General features: G+C 40.5%; 1 protein-coding gene across 1 annotated transcript in view; it reads right to left on the reverse strand.

Moving 5' to 3' along the window:
- LOC109905263 (alpha-1,3-mannosyl-glycoprotein 4-beta-N-acetylglucosaminyltransferase B) overlaps positions 1-13,581 on the reverse strand; it is a 222,983-nt gene extending 209,402 nt beyond the window's left edge. Inside the window, exon 1 of the mRNA XM_020502541.2 lies at positions 13,318-13,581. Within this exon, the coding sequence (XP_020358130.1) occupies positions 13,318-13,414 (97 nt within the window). The 5' untranslated portion in view covers positions 13,415-13,581. The remainder of the gene's footprint in view (positions 1-13,317) is intronic.
- Positions 13,582-23,801: the final 10,220 nt, after the last annotated feature.

The raw sequence follows: 23,801 nt of genomic DNA on the forward strand, positions 1-23,801 counted from the left end.
CTTGGCAATTTCTCGCATGGAAGTTTCAGACTAAGTTTCTGGCGAGTTTCAGAAGAAAGTTCTATGTTTCTGGCCATTTTGAACCTGTATTCGAAACCACAAATGCTGATGTTCCAGATACACAATTAGTCTAAAGACGCCAGTTATATTGCTTTTTTAAATCAGAACAACAGTTTTCAGCTGTGCTAACATAATTGCAAAAGGGTTTTCTAATGATCAATCAGCCTTTTAAAATTATAAACTTGGATTAGCTAACACAACCTGCCATTGGAACACAGGAGGGATGGTTGCTGATAATGGGCCTCTGCACACCTATGTAGATATTCCATTAAAAAGCAGCCATTTCCTGCTACAATAGTCACAACATTAACACTGTATTTCTGATCAATTTGATATTATTGTAATGGACAAAGAAAATGTGCTTTTCTTTCAAAAACAAGGATATTTCTAAGTGACCCCAAACTTTTGAAAGGTAGTGTAGTTGTTGAGCGGCTTCACTGCAAGTGTATTGTATGTTTGAAACATTCAATAAAACATTCATACACATTTTTTATAATAATAAATATTACCACCTTACATTAAACTAATGGGCTTAACATGCTGTATTTTTTGGTTCGTACAGACAAATTAGCATATTAACTATCTAATTTGCATACAATATAAAACATTGTATTCTAATTTCATAGAGCATGAAGATTTGTTAATGACCACACTACTTTAAATTATTGATCTTAAATGACTGTAATTGTATATTGTACTGCCAAATTTGCATATTAAGAGCCCAATTTGCATAATATAGAATTGTCATTCCAGAAATACAATTATATTTGAATCATCTCGGTGTTCTACGTCAACCCTGAGAATTTCATAACAATATGACTACCCTATCTTGAGTTATTGGACAAAAAGCATTGAATTTAAGAATAAAGACAGGTGATTTGGTGCCTTTTGGACAAGGTATTAACATTGAAAAAGGTCAAAATAAGTTGCGGACAGGTCAATCACTTGAAAATAAGATCTAAGCAATAGTAAGTCCTATCCTCATGAAATAAGAGTTTTTGGGTTTCCTAAGAAGCCTCTCTATAACATGGAACACAAAGTATAACACCAAAACCAAAGTTTAATTTTGTCCCCAAACAACAGGGAATCCATTTCAGATGACAGCTGTCTAATTGTTAAATTACCTTGATGCATTGCCACAAATTAGACACAGTTTAGTGCACAAAAGCTCAGTAAATATAATCTGTTAAATGCACAGAGGAAACAACCCCTTTCCTCTTACCTGATCCCCCTCCTTACTGCACTACATGCAGTAAACACACCCATGGGGCATGCTTTTATGACTAGTGCCATGACAATGGCCAAAAGCGTCAGACTTTGTGCACGTAGAGGGCCACCCACCCCCCAAGGCCAGGGTAATTGTCAAGGTTACCACTGCAGTTTGCACGCAAGCAAGGGGTTGGGTACATGGAAGGCTGACACACACAGGCCTTTGTGCCTTTTGACAGAGAAAAGCAATTTCTGTGGCAGAGGAGATGGTGGCACCTAAAAACAGCACTTCCTGTCTCAGTCTTTCACATCAACTATGACCAGGGGGGAAAGAACTGAGAACATAGGCAAAAATCTGACCAACTCCACCACAAAATTACACCAAGAGCACAAAACACAACATAATTCAGAGTAGAGGTCGACCGATTAATCGGAATGGCCGATTTCAAGTTTTCATAACAATCGGAAATCGGTATTTTACACCTTTATTTAATCTTTATTTAACTAGGCAAGTCAGTTAAGAACGCATTCTTATTTTCAACGACGGCCTAGGAACAGTGGGTTAACTGTCTTGTTCAGGGGCAGTATGACAGATGTTTTACCTTGTCAGCTCAGGGATTCAATCTTGCAACCTTACAGTTACCTAGTCCAACGCTCTAACCACCTGCCTCATTGCATTCCACGAGGAGCCTGCCTGTTACGCGAATGCAGTAAGCCAAGGTAAGTTGCTAGCTAGCATTAAACTTATTTTATAAAAAACAAAATCAATCATATTACTAGTTAATCTAGCGTGTCCTGCCTTGCATATAATCGATGCGGTGCGTATCGTTGCTCCAATGTGTACCTAACCATAAACATCAATGCCTTTCTTAAAATCAATACACAGAAGTATATATTTTTAAACCTGCATATTTAGCTAAAAGAAATCCAGGTTAGCAGGCAATATTAACCAGGTGAAATTGTCACTTCTCTTGCGTTCATTGCACGCAGAGTCAGTGTATATGCAACAGGTTTGGCCATTGAAGGTTGTGCAATGTAACAGCAATATTTAGACTTATGGATGCCACCCCTTAGATAAAATACGTAACGGTTCCATATTTCACTGAAAGAATAAACATCTTGTTTTCGAGATGATAGTTTCCGGATTCGACCATATTAATGACCTAAGGCTCGTATTTCTGTGTGTTATCACTAAGTCTATGATTTGATAGAGCAGTCTGAGTGATGGTAGGCACCAGCAGGCTCGTAAGAATTCATTCAAACAGCACTTTCGGGCGTTTGCCAGCAGCTGTTTATGACTTCAAGCCTATCAACTCCCGAGATTAGGCTGGTGTAACCGATGTGAAATGGCTAGCTAGTTAGCGGGGTGCGCGCTATTAGCGTTTCAAACTTCACTCGCTCTGAGACTTGGAGTGGTTGTTCCCCTTGCTCTGCATGGGTAACGCTGCTTCGAGGGTGTCTGATGTCGATGTGTTCCTGGTTCGAGCCCAGGTAGGAGCGAGGAGAGGGATGGAAGGTATACTGTTACACTGGCAATACTAGTGCCTATAAGAACATCCAATAGTCAAAGGTTAATGAAATACAAATGGTATAGAGAGAAATAGTCCTATAAATCCTATAATAACTACAACCTAAAACTTCTTACCTGGGAATATTGAAGACTCATGTTAAAAGGAACCACCAGCTTTCATATGTTCTCATGTTCTGAGCAAGGAACTTAAATGTTAGCTTTCTTACATGGCACATATTGCACATTTACTTTCATGTCCAACACTTTGTTTTTGCTTTATTTAAATCAAATTGAACATGTTTCATTATTTATTTGAGGCTAAATTGATTTTATTGATGTATTATATTAAGTTAAAATAAGTGTTCAGTCAGTATTGTTGTAATTGTCATTATTACAAATAAATAAATACAAATCGGCCAATTAATCGGCATCGACTTTTTTCGGCCTCCAATAATCGGTATCGGCATTGAAATATCATAATCGGTCGACCTCTAATTCAGAGACTCTAACCTTCTTCCAAGTCAAGACAGTAGGATCTACAACTCATGGGACATCAATATTCACAGTAAAACTTGCTCAAAACAATACAATGAAAGCCAAAGCCCAAAGACTATGAGAGGTGCTCTGATAAAAACGACCAAGTGTGAATTTTAGCACGCTCACTTCAGGAATTCAATGATGTGTGGACTGACATGATAATGATACTACCCAGCCATTATACACACACATTTTGAAAACATTTCCCTTCCCCTCCCCTTGTCTGGTTCTCTGATGTGGGCAGGCTGTGAGTTAGGGGCAGGGCTTGGCAAGGGTATGCAGGTTGTCCAACTGCTGCCAAATAGATCCTTGCCAGCTTTGTCAGTAAATAATGCCACTTATGCCAGTATGTGTGGCAAGCCAAAAGACAGACTCACCAACTGCTGTGTGATACCAACTCCTGACCATCCTGACATCCAGCTTGGTGTGTTTGTGTGAATGACAGACAATTACAGGCAGTTATGAAGGTCATGCAAAGACATTAATTTACAGACCATACGATTCTATGTCTAAATAAAGCCATAAAACACACAAGACTAACCTTCATGCGACTGGCCAAACAGTCACCCACATTCCCTAGACTGTGTATAGAGAAAACAGTGGGAACATAAAAGCCTACTTGTCCTGTGTTTGGTCTCTTTTGGAGACTCAGGTTTCCCAATAGCGATGGAACTTTGGTTTGCATGTGGTTTTAAAGATGCATCTTTCCTACAACCCGCTGAAGATGTAACACGTGTTTCCCAAAACGCCACGCAGAGAAAACAGTTGCTAAGTGTGTCGTTGGGAGTATGTGCCGATACTGATAGGATCGAAAGAAAGGCATCGCTGCTCTCGGATCAGCTTTCTCAATTCACATCTTACCTTAGAACATTAGAATTATTTCACAATACTGACGATGGATCAGCTCCTAGAGCAATATTACCACCTACGGCTGCAAATATTGAGGCGGCTTATTCTAATACTTACCCAATAAAAATGTAGTAAATCACAAATTTTGCACATGTTAGGCTGCTCATCATGAAATACATTTAGTGTAAAAAACACAGTGGTGGGCCGTCGGGGCCAGCAAGGCCTTCTCTGCTGGCCTAAACATCATCAGAATATAATTTTATTTTAAATATATTTTCCCACAAATATGTATTAAATTATTCCCCAGAGTAAGAGTTATACTCTTCATTTCATTGCTTTCCTCTTGGTTGCACTGCTTCCATCCCCAGGTTGAGATTTGGAGGGCTGGTCTTTATGTTAGATCTTTTATCCAATCATATTCAGCCATCATGTGTTGCCAGGGGTCTAAAATCTGCCCTCAGGCCTTCAGAATCAACAGTGCGGGCGCTTGTAGCTTAAAGTGAATGGAAATGAAAATTTAGTGTCAACCAATCAGCTTTAGAGTTGGCTATTGTACGCCTGCTGGCTGGCTCCAGTGTTACACAGGAGCCAGCTAGCAGGCGTAGTGCGTGCACGTCTTTTGATTGGATTACCAATATTGAGTGGCAGGTCCTATATGGGCAGGTCTATGCAGAATCTCAGAACTAGGAAACTGAATTTGATAAAGGAATTAATTCGCGTACTACTAAGCTGTTTTTTCAACCCACAATGGCGGAAGGAGAAGATATCGATTTGTTCGAGGATATAATTATAACGCCATTCTCAAGACAAACTTTTCAAGAAAAGTTAGACATTGTCAGGAGAGGTCGACGCCGATGCTACAAAGCCTGTCACAGGCGGGAAAGGGGTTTGTTCGCCACTTTCAAAGTTCCAACTACGAGCGCTATCAATGGCTCACAGGCTCCGAGAAGCACTGCAAACTGTACTGCTGGGAATGCCTATTATTTGCAAGTGATCGATTTGGTGTTTGGAGCCACACTGGCTTTGCAAACTTGAGTTGTCTAACCAAGGCAGCAACGAGACACCAAAGTACGGCTGGGCACTTACAAGCAATGGTGCTTTTGAAAACTTTTGGGGACACCCGAGTGGATCTACAGCTCAACGAACAAGCGCGCAGGGCAACGAAGCTGCACAATGAAAAGGTATTGTACTCTTCCCCTGCAATTCTCTGAATAAAAATGTAAATTTCAAGGTGACGCAACGCCTGGTTATACTGCGTTTCTGTCTAAATGTATAGTGTCTAGAGCCATGGCACCATAATGATGGTAATAAGAGGTGGATTAATTCGGGTGGGACTGTGTAGGACTTCACTGAAGGCCCAGGCCCCAGGCCCACGGCACGCTACTGAAAAAACACATTAGGATCAGCTGCTCTTTCCATGACATAGACTGACCAGGTGAAAGCTATTATTTCTTATTGATGTCACTTGTTAAATCCACTTCAATCAGCGTAGATGAAGGAGAGGAGACAGGTTAAAGGATTTTTAAGCCTTGAGACAATTGAGAAGTGGATTGTGTACCATTCAGAGGGTGGATGGGCAAGACAAAATATTTAAGTGCCTTTGAACACGGTATGGTAGTAGGTGCCAGGCGCATCGGTTTGTGTCAAAAACTGCAACGCTGCTGGGTTTTTCATGCTCAACAGTTTCCCGTGTGTATCAAGAATGGTCCACCACCCAAAGGACATCCAGCCAACTTCACACAACTGTGGGAAGCATTGGAATCAACAAGAGCCAGCATCCCTGTGGAACGCATTCGACACCTTGTAGAGTCCATGCCCTGACGAATTGAGGCTGTTCTGAGGGCAAACAGGGGTGAAACTCAATATTAGGAAGGTGTTCCTTATGGTTTTGTACCCTGTGTATATTGAGACAAAATTAGACAGTAGCCTAAGTAGCAAAATTGTATTAATTAATCATGAAATGTCAATATGATTGAAATAGGCCTATAGCCAGCCTACTGTTTATATTTTAATGCAGGCATCTCAGTTTTAATTTGAAGCATGTTTTTTTATACATTGCTTGTTTGTATCAATTGCAAAGACATTAGCAACTTTGTATTTGTAGTACATTTTTGTTATGGAGTTAATCAGCTGTCACAGGGAAACAAAAACCATGTTTAGCATAGATCTTCTGTGTATAAATTGACATGGGAGGGCAAAAAAAAGCATCAAACGACACACCTCGTTTGTTCTCCGAGTAGTCTGTGGCAATCTGTAAATAACAAGCGTTTTAAGTGCAATGTTAATAGCAATGGTTTTGGGATACAGCTCAGCTCCTACGAAGGTTCTAACGATGAACTTTAGCCTTAAAGATGCTTTTGGGAAACCATGCCCAGAGTGGTTGAGACCAGCTGGAAAAAGAACTGACCTGGTCATTAGCCTGGTTAGCCAATAGCCACCCTCTCACCCCCGCATTATATTTTTCCATCTACAACTCTTTCCACACTGTATTTATTTACAAATGAAACTACCATGGACTCATTTGCGTGTTCACCTTAACATCCCACACCAAAGAACAATGCCTCATCGTCCTCCATAACAGGTGTTTCAGATTCTCCCTTTTCATTCCATCATTCTTTTTCTCCAAAGGACTTCAAGCACATGAAACCATGGTGAATACTTGAAACCAGGTAGACTTTTGTTTTGTATCAAAGGCATGTAAATGTGTTAATGATTACAACATCAGGACACTTCCAAAAGCGACAACCACTAAAGGCTCTTACTGTTGCCGTCTGTTTTTTTTTCCCTCCCCATTTAAGACTTCTTCATTTGGAAGCTTGCTTACACACAACCACAGAGAGAGAAAGTTATGTTGCTATCTGTTTTCCAGGTTACCCAGTTTCCCAAAAGAAAACCCCCATCTCTCCCTGCTGGCAGTGTTTGTGCACACACACACACACACACACACCCTCTTATCTAGGCATGGACTCTGTGTGGGACCTCTAAGGGAGACTATAAGTGTCTCCTCAGATGTACAGAGCGACATGATATCTGACCTTCAGTATCCCACTGGACAGAGAGAAAGAAAGAGGGACAATGATTCCCATTGCTCTCGGAATCACCCCTCCTCATCTGTGTGCACTTAAGAGTGGACAAAGGCAAGTGTACACTTGATAGCGGCGTGGATGACACAGAGCACACATTATACGTGCACTTACAGCTTGGAAAACGACACTAACCTTTATAAGACCAGTCTCTGTTTTCTAAATCACTCAATTTGGAGACCAAATTAGATTAGGCTATACAAAACCACAACAAAAGTAAAACAAGAGCACGGGACTGCAAGGAAGTCTAACAGGCAGCGAACAGTTCTTGTGTGTGTGTTACTTGAGGACATGACTGGGCATGTGAGCCTGAGCCCCGGTAGTCTGCGTGTGTGTGTGTGTGTGTGTGTGTGTGTGTGTGTGTGTGTGTGTGTGTGTGTGTGTGTGTGTGTGAGAGAGAGCTGGACATGAGTCACCAAGAAACTACTGTATGGGCTGTATGCCCACTGTGATTTTGTGCGCATGTGTGTGGCCTGGAGTGGGTATGTGTGTATCTTATGTATCTTGTGAGTGTGTGTGTGTGGTGGCCCAGCAGTGACAAACCAACTTTCACATCTCCCAAGAGTCACCGTGCTCCAGGGAATTCCGTGAGCCAAGTAGCATCAGACAGAAAGCCACTGATGAACTAAACAAGGAATTGGTGTTTGAAAAAGAAAAGAAAAGAAAAGATCCTCCAGAATTGTCTGGGGAGAGATGTCTGTTCATAAGAATAAATTCAGATCTACCTAACTTGTTTTATAAGGAGAGAAGCCCTTGACTTCATCTTGAGTCATTCGACCACTTTCCCATTACCTAATTTGTTCATACACGCTCTCCTGTGAGATCGATCTACCAACTGATTCATGCATTTATTTATCAATAATCATTTCTTATTCAATCCCTTCATTGCTGGGGAACATTGACCTATCTAACACTGTTGATATTAAATTGGCATCTGCTGAGTGGCAAGGTGCAGTGTTATTCGGCCATCTCAGATAGATTGAAACAGCCCTCAGACCCCATTGGAATAAATGTATCAAACACGCTTCTGCAATCACGTTTAGCTGTTTGCTTGACTGAATTAATTTGCTAGAGTGCTGGCTGGCTCAGAGGGGCACATCAAGGAATACTGACACACACACACACACGCGCAATCTCTCCCCGTTTCGCTCCCGAGGTAATTGCCATCAGTCTGAGAGTCAATATCGAAGACACACACACTCCAGTCAACTGCACATGACAGTAGACAGGATGCACAAGCCAGAAACAAGGCCTTCAAGAGGAAACTGGTAATAATAATGATGATGATGATGACACTGAGGAGAGAATGAGGATGATGTCTTGGCAGGAGATAGCAGGGGGGGGGGGGGGGGGGGGGGGTTACAGAGAGGAGCCGCAGTTACTCAACAATTAAGTCAGAATAGGAGGCATGATCTCAGTCTTAATAAGCTACAGTGCGCACAACCCCTCCCCACTTTCCTTGGTAATCATAGAGTTGTTGGACTATACATGTAATAATTGTGATATGATGCAGTGAATGTGTTGGAGTTTACTGATTTCAGAATAAAGCTTTCTTCACATTAGTCTATGCTTTAGTCTCTGAACCTAATGTATCCTCTCTGTAGCACAACCTAAACATAGCCATCAGGAAAGTGGAAAGACCCAAGGATAAATTGCCAAACTGTGATATTTGGACTGCTATTATTAGATAATATTTTAGGGGGTGGATCAGCTTCAACGTTGCAAATAGATTGAGGCTTCTGTCAAGTTTGGACACATCTACTCATTCAAGGGTTTTTATTTGTACTATTTTCTATATTGTAGAATAATAGTGAAGACAACAAAACTATTAAATAAAAAATATGGAATCATGTAGTAACCAAAAAAATGGTTAAACAACTTAAAATATATTTGAGATTTTTCAAAGTAGCCACCCTTTGCATTGTATTGTATTGTCTCCAAACCTTTGACTGGGGCGAAGGTTCCACTTCCAACAGAACAACGACCCTAAGCACACAGCCAAGACAACGCTAGAGTGGCTTAGGGACAAGTCTCTGAATGTCCTTGAGTGACCCAGACAGAGCCCAGACTTGAAACCGATCGAACATTACTGGGGAGACCTGAAGATAGCTGTGCAGCTTAAGGTGCTTCAACAAAGGTCAGTCCTTTGTCCCTAAGCCACTCTAGCGTTGTCTTGGCTGTGTGCATAGGGTGCTTAGGCTCAGGGTCTATTTTCGTAAAGGGTCTGAATACTTATGTAAATGTCATATTTAAATTTCCAAAAATGTCCAAAAAAACTGTTTTTGCAGTGTCATTATGGGGTATTGTGTTGATTGATTGATTTTAGAATAAGGCTGTAACGTAACAACATTTTGAAAAAGTGAAGGGGTCTGAATACTTTCCAAATGCACTGTAACTCACCACACTTTTTCAATCACAAAAACACACACCCCTTCTTCCATCACAACCACACTCCCCCCACACTGTGCCTTCTATGTCCTCTTTTTGCTGTGTTTTTATCTCTACCGTGTTGATTCTTCCCTAATTACGAGCTTTTCAGTACTTTTGTGTTCCAGTTCCTTATATTTGAAGATGTATTATTTCAATCATTTCTTCTTCTGCTATAAATAGAAAGTCCAATACATTTTATTTTACAACATTCCCTATCTATTTGGTCAAATTGTAATTATTTGCCTACCTCCTCATGCCTTTTGCACACATTGTATATAGACCCCCCCTTCGTTTTCTACTGTATTATTGACTTGTTAATTGTTTACTCCATGTGTAACTCTTTGTTGTATGCTCACACTGCTATGCTTTATCTTGGCCAGGTCGCAGTTGCAAATGAGAACTTGTTCTCAACTAGCCTACCTGGTTAAATAAAGGTGAAATAAAAATAAAAATAAAAATCTTGAATGGTATAGTGTATTTACAGTTGTATTTGATTGTTTTCCTTTTTTTGTTATTACAATCCCCACCATGGATAGTATTGGGTGTTCCATTATTTTGACTCCTCTATGGGAACTTTTTAATATTTAGAATAGTCATGGAGCAGTCTCGGTACAGTCGGTTATCAATGTACAGTTTATCAACTATGAGAGCCACACATTTCCCTTTTAATCTTCACTTTGAAGAGTGGGTACAGAACTTTGCGCCATTCTGCAATTTCCTTTGGGAACTGATAACTATTTTCGTGCCAGCAAGTCTTTTGCCCAGGCTTTTAACCATTATTTTATCCTTAAAAGAATGCTAAATCGAGTATGATTTTGGTTGACGGTATCGCCTGGGATCTGTAACGCTTTAACCAGGAAATCTTTCACCACACTCTGAATCTTAACCCTCGTTAACTTTAATACCGGTAAAAAGTACCAGATTTTCTCGCATAAATCGAGTCTGTATTTCAAGTAAGGCTTCTCTCAGAAACATGTACTATTTTTTAAGTTCATTAACATCCATTTAAATAGTATTGACAGTACCTTTTAGCTTGTTTGTTTCTTTCTCAATTGTCGCGGCTTTTTCGTCACTCATCTCGAGGCTTGCCTTCAACTCCTTTACATCTTTACTGACGAGTTCAAGTATGCCCAATTTACCATTTATCTACTTTAGTAAGTGGGTTTCTACACTTACCATTCCAGGTGGTGAAAAGAGTCTCGTTTTCTTTTGGGGAATTGGTTCTCCATGCTGTTTTGGTGTTGATTGTGCTGGTCAATAAATGTCTCTAGCCTTATAATTTGTTTTGTGTTGTTATCCAGATTTAAGCTTATTGCCCACGAGTATGTGAAGTGCTAATATTTGGTCAGATTTACAGATGTTTAATATTACGTTTTTATCTTGAGGCATTCTGCGCCGCTGTCTTCAGTCCGCCATTGATCCTCCTATCTGTGGCATTTGTTAAGGTAAATGTGCAGTGTGTCCAAAAACATTTCCCAAGGCATGTGTTTGATATGCAAACATTAAAAGCTACAATATGCAACTTTTTGGGAGACCTGACCAAATTCACATAGAAAGGTGAGTTATAGATCTATCATTCTCGCTGAAAGAAAGTCTAAGGATGTTCTATGTGTGCCATTTCTATGATTCCCGTTCTGAAGTTAATTTTTTTCATATTTTACTTTCGGTTTTGAACACCAGCTTCAAATAGATGAATATACAATGTGTTTGGTTATGGAATATATATTTCGCAAGAGGTTTAGATGGTACAATGACTCTCTACACAATGACTGCTTGTTTGTCACAAACTGAAATTAGGCAAACTATTAGAATATCAGCAACCAGGAAATGGCGGAGCGATTTCTGATGAATGCATCTTTAATCTTCATGTGCAGTGTCCTATCAGAATGAAAACAATGAAGACACATCCAGAGGGGCGGCAGGTAACCTAGTGGTTAGAGCGTTGGACTAGTAACCAAAAGGTTGCGAGATCGAATCCCCGAGCTGACAAGATAAGAATCTGCTGTTCTGCCCCTGAAAAAGGCAGTTAACCCACTGTTCCTACGCAGTCATTGAAAATAAGAATTTATTCTTAACTGACATGCCTTGTTAAATAACGTTTTTTTTTAAGCTTGGGGGCACACCCAACACAGTGAAGGTGCACTTTCATTGTGGTGCTCATCGTTTGTATTGGCTCCTGAGAAGAAGGGTCTGCAGGTTTTTTAAAGGGTCGATACAATCTGTGTGAAACGAACTAGAAATAGGCATGAGTCATCACCCTATCAAGTTTCTCTGAAATTTGGCACCAATGTCCAGGGAATTTGGCAGCTGCATCATAATAAGGACAACCGACTGAATTCCAGATCTAATGTAGTAATCGACTGGGAATTTTTCCTCACTTTTGATTTGATTTTATTAGATTTGTGTAGCCGATGTGAAATGGCTAGCTAGTTAGCGGAGGTGCGCGCTAGTGGCGTTTCAATCGGTGACATCACTTGCTCTGAGACCTTGAAGTAGTGGTTCCCCTTGCTCTGCAAGGGCCACGGCTTTTGTGGAGCGATGGGTAACGATGCTTTGAGGGTGACTGTTGACGTGTGCAGAGCGTCCCTGGTTTGCGCCCAGGTCGGGGCGAGGGGACGGACGTAAAGTCTATACTGTTACATTTGCATGATTTGTTTGAATCATTAATCATGCATTGGAGTTATCAACAACATTGTGAGAGGCAGAGGCTTGAAAAGTCCCTCTTTATACATATAGAGACTGAATCAAGTGACTTCTGTGCCGAATTGGGTGACTAATTACCACTAAAAAGGAATATTTCAATAGTTCTGATTTTATTTGTGATATCCTCCCAGTGTTTATGCAACACTTGGCATGAACCAAATGGGAGTGAGTGCAAGGCTCCCAACACTATTGGGGCTTGATGAAAGACCTGTGTGTGAACTGTCAATACATACTGTACACCAGAGAGCACTTGGAGGGATTATTGGCAAAAGATAAGATCGGTCAAAAGACCAATTAGTGGCAAAAGATCAGAATTGGGCTGCCCTGTCAGCTGGGAAGCCTGTGTAAACAGCAGCCTAGGAACTGACACGTCTGCTGGCCCAGCAACTTCAAAACACACCAAGCACCATACATGTTCAAACCAGGGGGGCAGATCCATCCTTAGCCTACATGCACTGGCACCTGAAGCTTGAGGATACATTTTTGCAAGTTCCTCACAAACATTGTATCAGCATTCATAATCTACAGCTGCTTTGTTTCAATCATCTGATTCATAATGTCAACGCTATGTTCATACAGAGGAAAAGATACCAAAATGACCCTGTCCGTGCAGGCTGAGGAATACAAAGACGCATGTCTTAAAATTATGTATTTATCAACCATCTGTTCAATGTAGGAAAATGTTGCAAAATAAAACGGATGACAAAGATAGAGGGGTCTGACTGATGCCACCCGGTGAAAACAGACTATTCCTCATGGTCGATGGATAACAGGAAATTGAAATGTCAAAACACCAACACCAGAATCTTATTTTCAAACACAGCTACGCGATATCAGACCGATATCTGGTGTAGTTCGTCTCCAACAGCAGACGAAATCTATCAAATCGCCTCAACACGCCCCCTGCCTCGTGGTGTGATATAGCAGCTACTTTACCTTTGGAGTTGCTGAATGCAGTGTACCAGGAGAGCGAAATGAGTCCGCATAGACCGAACAATACGACCGTTAGGAAGGTGCCATTTCGGAGCCTCATCTCCGGATCCCCGGGCTCATGTCCGAACTTGAGTGCGGGGTATCTGGGCTCTCTCAGCTCGTTTGCTGCACTTCCAGTATAGAAATGCCTCTTCACGCCTGGCAGTCAGAGCGGAGGCTGAGTTTGTTATTGCGCGGCGCTCTGCTCTCGGGTTGACTACTCATTTGCACAAGCAGGGAGTGCTTGGGGAGGAGTTGCCAGAAAGGGGGGGGGGGGGGGGGGGGGGTTCTCTCTCTCTCCCATCCTTCTCGAGTCAGTGCGGACGGAGTGGTTATGAGGCATGCCATGTAGTGTTGCGACTCTGCTAGTGGGCGTTGAAAAATGTGAGGCAGCAGTTCCAGGTTTACTCTCACATCCGTTCATGAATTTTCATATTTCGCTCATGAATTGAATGTCATATGTGCCGAGGTAGCCGAAAATTGCTTCTCCATATTCGGATGACGGGGTGCACAGTGCATCTTTAAATTTCTTTAAATTTCATTTGACTTCTGCTATAACATGTAAAGCATGTAAAGCAAACCATATGCCCAAATCCATATGAGTTATTTAGCCTACCTAGAACATAATAACAATAAAATCAGTTCAATGGGATTCTGACTACCACTTGCATTTTAAGGCCAGCAGGAGCAGTGCATCGCTCTCCACGCAGTGCATCTCTCTCCACATAGGCTACACAAATTAGCAGTAGGGGCTGTAACACTGAGCTAGATGCTGGATGTTACATCCAGTATAGCATCCAGCATCTGGCTCAAAGTTACATCCAGCATTCTGCCCAGCTGAGTAGCATCTGCCTCAGAGTTACATCCAGCTCAGCTGAGTAGGATCCAGCTCAGAATTACATACAGCATCCGGCTCAGTTACATACAGCATCCGGCTGAGCATTACATCCAGCTCAGAGTTACAGTTGAAGTCGGAAGTTTACATACACTTAGGTTGGAGTCATTAAAACTAGTTTTTCAACCACTCCACAAATTTCTTGTTTTGGCAAGTCGGCTAGGACATCTACTTTGTGCATGACACAAGTCATTTTTCAAACAATTGTTTACAGACAGATTATTTCACTTATAATTCACTGTATCACAATTAGAGTGGGTTAGAAGTTTACATATTCTAAGTTGACTGTTCCTTTAAACAGCTTGGAAAATTCCAGAAAATGATATCATGGCTTTAGAAGCTTCTGATAGGCTAATTTACATAATTTGAGTCAATTGGAGGTGTACCTGTGGATGTATTTCAAGGTCTACCTTCAAACTCAGTGCCTCTTTGCTTGAGTTCATCACACTTATCCTTCTACAGCTGCACATACATACATATATACATACATATACAGTACCAGTCAAAAGTTTGGATGCACATTCCAGCGTTTTTCTTTATTTTTTCTATTTTCTACATTATAGAATAATAGTGAAAATATCAAAACAATGAAATAACACACTGCCCAAAAAAGTGTTAAACAAATCAAAATATGTTTTATATTTTAAATTCTTCAAAGTAGCCTTGATGACAGCTTTGCACTTCTCTCAACCAGCTTCATGAGGAAGGCTTTTCCAGTCTTTAGTAGTTCCCACATATGCTGAGCACTTGATGGCTGCTTTTCCAACTCATGATGTCAGGTGATTGTGGAGGCCAGGTCATCTGATAAAGCACTCCATCATGGTCAAATAGTCCCACTAAATGCAAACCAGATGGGATGGCGAATCGCTGCAGAATGGTAGTTCTGCTGGTTAAGTGTGCTTAGAATTTTTTTCTCCCTTTTATTTATTTTTTTACCCCCTTTACCCCCTCGCTACAACTCCCATACGGGCTCGGGAGAGTCGAAGGTCGAAAGCCACGCGTCCTCCTAATCACAACCCAACCAAGCCGCACTGCTTCTTAACACAGCGCGCATCCAACCTGGAAGCCAGCCGCACCAATGTGTTGGAGGAAACACCATGCACCTGGCGACCTGGTGTTGCACCAGGCCCGCAACAGGAGTCGCTAGTGCATAATGAGACAAGGATAAACCCTCCCTAACCTGGACGACGCTAGGCCAATCGTGCATCACCCCACCTCTCGAGCCTGGGGTCGAACCCAGAGTCTCTGGTGGCACTGCAACGCAGTGCTCTAGACCACAGCGCCACCCAGGAGGCTGTGTGCTTTGAATTCTAGATGAATCACAGACAGTGTTACCAGCAAACCACCCCCACCCAATCACACCTCCTCCACCATGCTTCACGGTGGGAACCACACATGCGAGGATCATCTGTTCACCTACTCTGCATCTCACAAGGACACGACGGTTGGAACCAAAAATCTCAAATTTGGATTCATCAGACCAAAGGACAGATTTCCACCGGTCTAATGTCCATTGCTCGTGTTTCTTGGCCCACGCAAGTCTCTTATTATTATTGGTATCCTTTAGTGGTGGTTTCTTTGCAGCAATTCAACCATGAAGGTCTGATTCAGTCTCCTCTGAACAGTTAATGTTGAGATGTATCTGTTACTTGAACTCTGTGAAGCATTTATTTGGGCTGCAATTTCTGAGGCTGGTAACTCTAATGAACTTATCCTCTGCAGCAGAGGTAACTCTGGGTCTTCCTTTCCTGTGGTGGTCCTCATGAGAGCCAGTTTCATCACAGCGCTTGATGGTTTTTGCGACTGCACTTGAAGAAACTTTCAAAGTTCTTGAAATTTTCCGAATTGACTGACCTTTGTCTTAAAATAATGATGGACTGTCGTTTCTCTTTGCTTATTTGAGCTGTTCTTGTCATAATATGAACTTTTGCCAAATACCTAATTGAAATGCATTCCAGGTGACTAACTCATGAAGCTGGTTGAGAGAATGCCAAGAGTGTAAAAAACTGTCATCAAGGCAAAGGGTGGCTACTTTGAAGAATCCAAAATCTAAAATATATTTTGATTCGTTTAACACTTTTTTTGGTTTCTACGTGATTCCATATGTGTTCTCTTATAGCGTTGATGTTTTCACTGTCTACATCGTAGAAAATAGTAAAAATAAAGAAAGGGTTTGTCCAAACTTTTGACTGGTACTATATATATATGTATATGTATATATGTAGGTAAACTTCCGACTTCAACTGTATATATATTATATACATACATACAGTTGAAGTCGGAAGTATACATATACTTAGGTTGGAGTCATTAAAACTCGTTTTTCAACCACTCCACAAATTTCGTGTTAACAAACTATAGTTTTGGCAAGTCAGTTGGGACATCTACTTTGTGCATGACACAAGTCATTTTTACAGACAGATTATTTAACTTATAATTCACTGTATCACAATTCAACTGCATCAGAAGTTTACATACACTAACTTGATTGTTCCTTTAAATAGCTTGGAAAATTCCAGAAAATAATGTCATGGGTTTAGAAGCTTCTGATAGGCTAATTGACATAATTTGAGTCGATTGGAGGTGTACCTCTGGACGTATTTCAAGGCCTACATTCAAACACAGTGCCTCTTTGCTTGACGTCATGGGAAAATCAAAAGAAATCAGGCAAGACCTATAAAAAAATAAAATATAAAAAAGTCTGGTTCATCCTTGGGCGCAATTTACAAACGCCTGAAGGTACCACGTTCATCTGTACAAACAATAGTATGCACGTATAAACACCATGGGACCACACAGCCATCATACCGCTCAGGAAGGAAGAGTGAAGAGGTGACTCCGAGATGCTGGCCTTCTAGGCAGAGTTGCAAAGAAAAAGCCATATAGGCTTCTGATAGGCTAATTTACATAATTTGAGTCAATTGGAGGTGTACCTGTGGATGTATTTCAAGGTCTACCTTCAAACTCAGTGCCTCTTTGCTTGAGTTCATCACACTTATCCTTCTACAGCTGCACATACATACATATATACATACATATACAGTACCAGTCAAAAGTTTGGATGCACATTCCAGCGTTTTTCTTTATTTTTTCTATTTTCTACATTATAGAATAATAGTGAAAATATCAAAACAATGAAATAACACACTGCCCAAAAAAGTGTTAAACAAATCAAAATATGTTTTATATTTTAAATTCTTCAAAGTAGCCTTGATGACAGCTTTGCACTTCTCTCAACCAGCTTCATGAGGAAGGCTTTTCCAGTCTTTAGTAGTTCCCACATATGCTGAGCACTTGATGGCTGCTTTTCCAACTCATGATGTCAGGTGATTGTGGAGGCCAGGTCATCTGATAAAGCACTCCATCATGGTCAAATAGTCCCACTAAATGCAAACCAGATGGGATGGCGAATCGCTGCAGAATGGTAGTTCTGCTGGTTAAGTGTGCTTAGAATTTTTTTCTCCCTTTTATTTATTTTTTTACCCCCTTTACCCCCTCGCTACAACTCCCATACGGGCTCGGGAGAGTCGAAGGTCGAAAGCCACGCGTCCTCCTAATCACAACCCAACCAAGCCGCACTGCTTCTTAACACAGCGCGCATCCAACCTGGAAGCCAGCCGCACCAATGTGTTGGAGGAAACACCATGCACCTGGCGACCTGGTGTTGCACCAGGCCCGCAACAGGAGTCGCTAGTGCATAATGAGACAAGGATAAACCCTCCCTAACCTGGACGACGCTAGGCCAATCGTGCATCACCCCACCTCTCGAGCCTGGGGTCGAACCCAGAGTCTCTGGTGGCACTGCAACGCAGTGCTCTAGACCACAGCGCCACCCAGGAGGCTGTGTGCTTTGAATTCTAGATGAATCACAGACAGTGTTACCAGCAAACCACCCCCACCCAATCACACCTCCTCCACCATGCTTCACGGTGGGAACCACACATGCGAGGATCATCTGTTCACCTACTCTGCATCTCACAAGGACACGACGGTTGGAACCAAAAATCTCAAATTTGGATTCATCAGACCAAAGGACAGATTTCCACCGGTCTAATGTCCATTGCTCGTGTTTCTTGGCCCACGCAAGTCTCTTATTATTATTGGTATCCTTTAGTGGTGGTTTCTTTGCAGCAATTCAACCATGAAGGTCTGATTCAGTCTCCTCTGAACAGTTAATGTTGAGATGTATCTGTTACTTGAACTCTGTGAAGCATTTATTTGGGCTGCAATTTCTGAGGCTGGTAACTCTAATGAACTTATCCTCTGCAGCAGAGGTAACTCTGGGTCTTCCTTTCCTGTGGTGGTCCTCATGAGAGCCAGTTTCATCACAGCGCTTGATGGTTTTTGCGACTGCACTTGAAGAAACTTTCAAAGTTCTTGAAATTTTCCGAATTGACTGACCTTTGTCTTAAAATAATGATGGACTGTCGTTTCTCTTTGCTTATTTGAGCTGTTCTTGTCATAATATGAACTTTTGCCAAATACCTAATTGAAATGCATTCCAGGTGACTAACTCATGAAGCTGGTTGAGAGAATGCCAAGAGTGTAAAAAACTGTCATCAAGGCAAAGGGTGGCTACTTTGAAGAATCCAAAATCTAAAATATATTTTGATTCGTTTAACACTTTTTTTGGTTTCTACGTGATTCCATATGTGTTCTCTTATAGCGTTGATGTTTTCACTGTCTACATCGTAGAAAATAGTAAAAATAAAGAAAGGGTTTGTCCAAACTTTTGACTGGTACTATATATATATATGTATATGTATATATGTAGGTAAACTTCCGACTTCAACTGTATATATATTATATACATACATACAGTTGAAGTCGGAAGTATACATATACTTAGGTTGGAGTCATTAAAACTCGTTTTTCAACCACTCCACAAATTTCGTGTTAACAAACTATAGTTTTGGCAAGTCAGTTGGGACATCTACTTTGTGCATGACACAAGTCATTTTTACAGACAGATTATTTAACTTATAATTCACTGTATCACAATTCAACTGCATCAGAAGTTTACATACACTAACTTGATTGTTCCTTTAAATAGCTTGGAAAATTCCAGAAAATAATGTCATGGGTTTAGAAGCTTCTGATAGGCTAATTGACATAATTTGAGTCGATTGGAGGTGTACCTCTGGACGTATTTCAAGGCCTACATTCAAACACAGTGCCTCTTTGCTTGACGTCATGGGAAAATCAAAAGAAATCAGGCAAGACCTATAAAAAAATAAAATATAAAAAAGTCTGGTTCATCCTTGGGCGCAATTTACAAACGCCTGAAGGTACCACGTTCATCTGTACAAACAATAGTATGCACGTATAAACACCATGGGACCACACAGCCATCATACCGCTCAGGAAGGAAGAGTGAAGAGGTGACTCCGAGATGCTGGCCTTCTAGGCAGAGTTGCAAAGAAAAAGCCATATCTCAGACTGGCTAATAAAAAGAAAAGATTAAGAATGGGCCAGATCTTTAACCAGATCTTCAGTTTCTTGGCCACTTCTAGCATGGAATAGCCTTCATTTCTCAGAACAAGAATAGACTGGCGAGTTTCAGAAAAAAGTGCTATGTTTCTGGCCATTTTGAGCCTGTAATCGAACCCACAAATGCTGATGCTCCAGATACTCAACTAGTCTAAAGAAGGCCAGTTTTTTTGCTTCTTCAATCAGAACAACAGTTTTCAGCTGTGCTAACATAATTGCAGAAGGGTTTTCTAATGATCAATTTGCCTTTTAACTTGGATTAGCTATCACAATGTGCCATTGGAACATAGGAGTGATGGTTGCTGATAATGGGCCTCTGTACGTCTATGTAGATATTCCATTAAACATCTTCCGTTTCCAGCTACAATTGTCATTTACAACATTAACACTGTATTTCGGATAAATTTTATGTTATTTTCATGAACAAAAAGTGTACTTTTCTTTCAAAAACAAGGACATTTCTAAGTGACCCCAAACTTTTGAGTGATAGTGTATATAGTGCATTTGTAAAGGATTCAGACCCTTCCCTTTTTCCACATTTTGTTACAGCCTTATTCTAAAATTGATCAAATATACTTTTTCCTCATCAATCTACACACAATGCCCATAACGATAAAGCAAAAAACAGTTTTTTATAAAAAAACTGAATTACCTTATTTACATAACTATTCAGTCCCTTCTCTATGAGACTCGAAATTGAGCTCAGGTGCATCCTGTTTCCATTTATTGGTCTTGAGATGTTTCTACAACTTGATTGGAGTCTACATGATTTGGAAAGGCACACAACTGTCTATATAATGTCCCAGAGTTGACAGTGCATCTCAGAGCAAAAACCAAACCATGAGGTTGACAGGATTGCGTTGAGGCACAGATCTGTGGAAGGGACTACCAAAACTGTATTAGCAGACCAATATAGTGATCTTTTTAGCGCAGGCAATTATTATTATTTTTGTACTTTCTTCATATCGACTAAGCCTGCAATTCATCTCTTGTGTAGGTGATTATTCCAATGAGAAAGAATAAACATCAATCATTTTGCACATTTGCCACACATTACCAGGGCAAGGCTATGCATAGGCTAAATGTACAAATAAAACATCTCTGTGAGGGAACTTCTAACAATTCTCAGCAATATCCTGCAATTACAACAGGTCCCTGGCATTCAATAACATTATATGCGTGCCATGTGGCAGGCCTTAGGTTCGTGGAGAAATGCTATCCTCTAGCGGTGAAAGTAGAACTTTACGCATTCCACAAAGCAGGCCAGTCGTGCGTGCGATCATCCCACCATTTACGACCAGAAGACAAGTACTCGCCATAGTCCTAAAATAACCATGACAATGGATATATCATCATCATCAGCCACATCATAATCATCTGCATCATCTAGTTCAATCATAGAACTTTGCAACATTTCAATATATTCACATTCATAGGCTATTCTTAAAGTTATGGGCATTTCCATTTGAGCATAATGGCAATAATGATTGATTCATTGGACAAATTGAGTGACAATGAATAAGACTTAATCCAGAGATTTAATGATTGAGATCCATGAATTATTATGACAACCTAGTCATCGGCCCATAAACAGATTGGATCTAAGTGTCTATATCTGTTTCTAGAAGCATCCTGCGCTTTCTACGGATTACAAAACCCTGCGAAAAAAAATCCCCAGTTTGATAAAGCGGTCATGGGACATGAGAATCAGGTGACGGACCACCACCAAAAGGCAGGAAGTAAGGGTGAGACGAAAAGTGTCGCTCTTTCACGGTTGTCACTAGTTACCACAGTCACAAAGTTAAAACCGGCTAGGCTAAATAGTAAAAATTCATGAAAACACAAATGTGCTGTTTGGTCTTATTTTAAGGTTGGGCATAAGATTAGGTTTACAATTAGATGTTAAGAAGATTGATTTTATAATGGGCGTGGTTTAGCCATAATTACAACGCTGTGGTAACTAGTAACGATCGTATTTTGTTATTAAGGCTAAACCCCGTCTATTTCTACAATTTATCTTCTTAAAATATGATTTTAAACCTTAACCACACAGCTAACCTTATGCCTAAACCTCACCTTAGGAACAAAAAGCACATTTTTGTTTTCATGAATTTCTACAATATAGGCAATGTTGACTTTGTGGCTGTGATAATTAGTGACAACACTGGCCGGTAGGCAAGTCGTGCGTGCGTACACCCCACAATTTATGATCATATGACAATTATTCACCGTAGTCGTAAAATAACCATGACAATCTTAGAACATTACAATATATTCACATTCATATGATATTCTTAAAGTTATGAGCATGGTCATTTGAGCATAATGGTAATAAGTATAGATTCATTGGACAAATTGAGTGACAATGAATAAGACTTGTCAAAGCAAAGCACAACACAACCACAACTAATGTAAATGAATAGTCTTGATGTCACTAATCCAGATATTTAATGGTTGAGATCCATGAATTATTAGGACAACATAGCAATCGTCCCATAAACAGATTGGATCTAAGTGTCTATATCTGTTTCTAGAAGCATCCTGTGCTTTCTACGGATTACAAAACGCGCGAAAAAAAATCCAGTTTGATAAAGCGGTCATGGGGCATGAGAATCAGGTGACGGAGCACCAACAAAAGGCAGGAAGTGAGGGTGAGACGAAAAGTGTCGCTCTTTCACGGTTGTCACTAGTTACCACAGCAACAAAGTTAAAAACCGTCTAGGCTATATTGTAAAAATTCATGAAAACAGACATGTGCTGCTTGGTCTTAATTTAAGGGTTAAGCATATGATTTGGTTTACAATTAGATTTTAAGAAGATACATTTTTATAAATGGGCGTGATTTAGCCATAATTACAACTTTGTGGCTGTGGTAACTAGTAACGGCCATGAATTATTATGACAACATAGTCATTGGGCCATAAACAGATTTGATCTTGTTTCTATATCTGTTTCTAGAAGCATCCTTCGCTTTCTACGGATTACCAAATGCACATTTTTTAAATTAATTTCTGCAATAGAGCCTATTTTGAATTTGTGGGTGTGGTAATTGATGACAATTCTCTTTCACCCAGATCACCAGACACACCACTTTGGTTGAATATGTTCTGAGCAATAAAGTACATTGAACAATTGCCTGACACAACATATCACCTTAAAGGTGTAATAATCATAGGCCTATATTTGATCATTTTCCTATTGGCTGGGCTCAGTAGCCTAGGGCGTGGGGCCAGTAACCGAAAGGTTGCTAGATCAAATCCCGGAGCTGACAGGAATCTGTTGATCTGCCCCTGAACAAGACACTTAATTTGTTCTTACCTGACTTGCCTAGTTAAATAAATAAAATACTGTACAATGATGAATAGGCCTACATAAACTAATATAATTTTTTATTGAACTAGGCAAATCAGTTACGAACAAATTCTTATTTACAATGATGGCCGAGGAGCAGTGAGTTACCTGCCTTGTTCAGGGGTAGAATGACAGATTTTTACCTTGTCAGCTCAGGGATTCTACCTTTCGGTTACTGACCCAATGCTCTAACCACTAGGCTACCTGACCTGCCTAACTGTGTTTAGCCTAGATGCTTTTAGTATATTATCTCATGTCTTGATTTAATAATGCTGTTTGTCAAAGTAGGCCAAATCAACCAACTTATTCTTACACACAACACAAGTATAGGGCACATAGCTTTATACGTTGGCCACATCTCCTAAGCCTAAGTCATTTGGGCACTAGAACAAAGTGCATGGTCATGGTCTTTTTATTTGCCCACCTGCATATGAATTTACAATGTGGATACCTGCCTACAGTAGTCTAACTCTCTGACTTAAACCAAATATATTCCTCACAATTTTATATGACTAAATAACAGTAATAGAGTTGGTCCATGCTATGGGAATCCAATGTGGACGATTTTGACAGAATATAAATATCCGTAAACCCCCTCTTCAAATATCAAGTATTAAATCGAGGTCAAAATGTTTAAAGTCCCGGCACAGGTGCTCTTCAAATCTAGAGCTCAGTCCAGTTAAATTGTGGTCCGATGATGCTGATCTCACCC

This window comes from Oncorhynchus kisutch, linkage group LG15 (genome assembly GCF_002021735.2).
Source record: "Oncorhynchus kisutch isolate 150728-3 linkage group LG15, Okis_V2, whole genome shotgun sequence".
Lineage (NCBI taxonomy): Eukaryota > Metazoa > Chordata > Actinopteri > Salmoniformes > Salmonidae > Oncorhynchus > Oncorhynchus kisutch.